The 2,911-nt window shown below is 42.6% G+C and overlaps 1 protein-coding gene across 1 annotated transcript; it reads right to left on the bottom strand.

Annotated features, from left to right (window-relative positions):
- Positions 1-300: 300 nt before the first annotated feature.
- RPL41 (ribosomal protein L41) lies at positions 301-791 on the bottom strand. Its single transcript, XM_012656831.1, has one exon. The coding sequence runs from the start codon at positions 679-681 to the stop codon at positions 604-606; it is 78 nt and encodes a 25-aa protein (XP_012512285.1). The 5' UTR covers positions 682-791; the 3' UTR covers positions 301-603.
- Between the last annotated feature and the right edge of the window lie 2,120 nt (positions 792-2,911).

The raw sequence follows: 2,911 nt of genomic DNA, 5'->3' as shown, positions 1-2,911 counted from the left end.
ACAGGCGTGAGCCACCGCCCCCGGCCCGAAAACACTTTCTTATCCTAATTGCTCTTTATAACTGTTCCTACTTTGTAGAATCAATACATCTATGCGTGCCACAAGCACATATACATATATGTAAATTAAATATACATAAATATCCTTTAGCTGTAATAGAAACACAAGCATTCTTTGTTAACATAATAAGGATAATACAAGTTTTGCACATATCCATTTTAATGTCCTGATTATATAATTTCTATGTCATCCCTAAATTTTGTTTTTATCCATCTGGATAATTAGATTATTTTTTTTTTTTTTGATTCTTCAGCTGAAACAGCAGGTGATTTATTGTACATTTGTTACACTCGGCCACAATTGAGAAGAGAACTAGTCCAGTATGTCAGGTCCAGGGCAAAGGACCAGTAGGGACTGTTTTGGTACGAGCAAGATGGTCTCTCAGAGGTGGCCTTGGCGATCGGATGGCGGTGAAGTTCTAGATCCACTGAGAGGCAAGTTCTAGACAGTAGCATGCAGTCCAACAACTTGTACCAGCGTCCCCGGACTCTGGAATTCCATGTTTCTGATCTTGTGGCCTTCATGTGTGCACAAGCAAGCGGTTTACTTGGACCTCTGCCTCATCTTTCTTCTTTTGCGCTTCAGCCTGCGCATTTGCTTCTTCCTCCACTTGGCTCTCATGGCGCGGAGGTTTCTACAGGAAAAGAGAAAAAGGATACAGTTAGTTTGCTGTAACGATGGTAGGTGCAGAAGTCAGATGTTAATGGATTGTACGCGGAATTCGAGCCCGGCCAGCACTAACGCTCCTGGATAATTAGCTTCTAAAGGAGGTGTATTAAAGCCACAAGCAGGGTTGGAGTTTCTGAAGCACTTCTTATATTTCATGGGCTTCCTCATATCCTTCCTTGGTTGCATCCTACATTAAAGCCATCGGTGCCTCTTGTTCATCTACCATGGCTCACTACACCAACTCCAGAACCTCTGGCCCATCCCCATCACCAGCCTCTCCTAGATGGACGGCTGCAGAGCCTCCATGTGGCTACTCTTGCTTCTCCCACTGCCCTTGAAGTACCTGTGACCACACAAGGGCCAGAGCAACAGTGACTCTCACGACACATGAGATCGCCCCTTTCCTCTAACAACAACCCTCCTATGGAATACCAGATCTCTCAGAATAAACACTCTATGTCTTTGTTATGGACTCCATGACCCACCCCACCTTGTCTTGACTCTTGTGCCCATCCCCTCCAGGCCTGTCTTTCTAAACCTGTAAAACATGCTCCTCCATCTTGTTTCTCTCTTGAGGCAGGCACACTTCCTGTTTCTCTCCTAAGGCAGGCACACTTCCTGTCTCCCCCTTGGGCAGGACACTTCCTGTTTCTCTCCTAAGGCAGGCACACTCCCTGTTTCCCCCATGTGTAGGACACTTCCTGTTTCCTCCCTGTGCAGAACACTTCCTGTTTCTCTCTTAAGGCAGGCTCACTTCCTATTTCTCTCCTGAGGCAGGCGAACTTCCTCTTTCCCTCCTGTGCAGGCTACTTCCTGTTTCCCCCTGTGCAGGACACTTCCTGTTTCTCTTCTAAGGCCAGCACACTTCTTGTTTCCTCCATGTGCAGGACACTTCCTGTTTCCTCCCTGTGTGGGAAACTTCTTGTGTCTGTCCTAAAGTAGGCAAACTTCCTGTTTCCTCTCTGTACAGGACACTTCCTGTTTCCTCCCTGTGCAGGACACTTCCTGTTTCTCCCTGTGCAGGACACTTTCTGTTTCTCTCCAGAGGCAGGTACATTTCCTGTTTCTGTCCTGTGCAGAATACTTCCTGGTTCTCTCCTAAGACAGTTACCGTTTCTCTTCTAAGGCAGGCACTCTTCTTGTGTCTCCCCGGAGATAGCATGTCTGCCTTTGTGGTTCATGCTGTTTCCTAGATGTCCATGTGGCTTGTTCCATCATTTCCATTAAGAATTTGTTCCAATGCCACCTTATCAAAGCAGTTGTCTCTGTCCACCATCTATAAAATAATACCTTCCCCTCACCTTCAAGGCACCTTTACTCTGAGCATCTCCACTTTCTTCCTTGACAATGACAATTGGTGTATACATTTGTCTTCTTCCGTCTAGGAGAACACAGGCTTCGGGATGACACAAGTCAATTATTATTCGTTTACTGTAAGGTGAGTGTTTGTATGCGGTCTACCATTTTACAATACTGGCAAATTACTTTCCAAGTTTGTTTAATTGGTCCTCGCTCTTAGCAAAATATGCAAAGCTGTGAATTGTATACTTTAAAAATATTTGGAACTCTGATGAAAAATGATGGGCCATTTGCTTTTATTAGAGATTCATGAATAATATTGAAGTTATATATCTTTCAACAGTTTTTGACATTTGCATGTCCTCTTCTTGAATTATCTGTTCATATGGCCCACTTTCTGATTGGATGGAGTGTCTGTATCTTTTTTTAATTAGCTGTAGGAATCCTGAGTAAAAAGGGATAGTAATCCTTTATCCATACCATGTTACATTTGTATTTCACTTGCAACTCATTATTTTTACTCTGATGAAAGTGTTTCTTGAAATATAGAGGATATTTCAACATTTCTTGAAATATAAATTTAAAATTTCAGCATTGGCAAAGTCATTTGCAGTTGTCCCTTGGTATCCGTGGGGGATTGGTCCCTGAATATAATGAATCCAGGGATGCTCAAGTCCCTAATATAAAATGGTGAAGTATTTGGGTGTAACATACACACAGTCTCCTGTATACTTTAAACCATTTGTAGGTTACTTATAATAGCTACTACAATGTAAATGTTATGCAGCAAGTTCTCATACTTTATGCTTTAGGAAATAATGACAAGGAAAAAATAGTGTATATGTTCAATACAGACTCAACCATCTTTTTATTTTCCCAAATA

This window comes from Propithecus coquereli, unplaced genomic scaffold (genome assembly GCF_000956105.1).
Source record: "Propithecus coquereli isolate 6110/MARCELLA unplaced genomic scaffold, Pcoq_1.0 Scaffold52, whole genome shotgun sequence".
NCBI lineage: Eukaryota > Metazoa > Chordata > Mammalia > Primates > Indriidae > Propithecus > Propithecus coquereli.
This window is presented reverse-complemented; position numbering and strand designations above follow the sequence as displayed.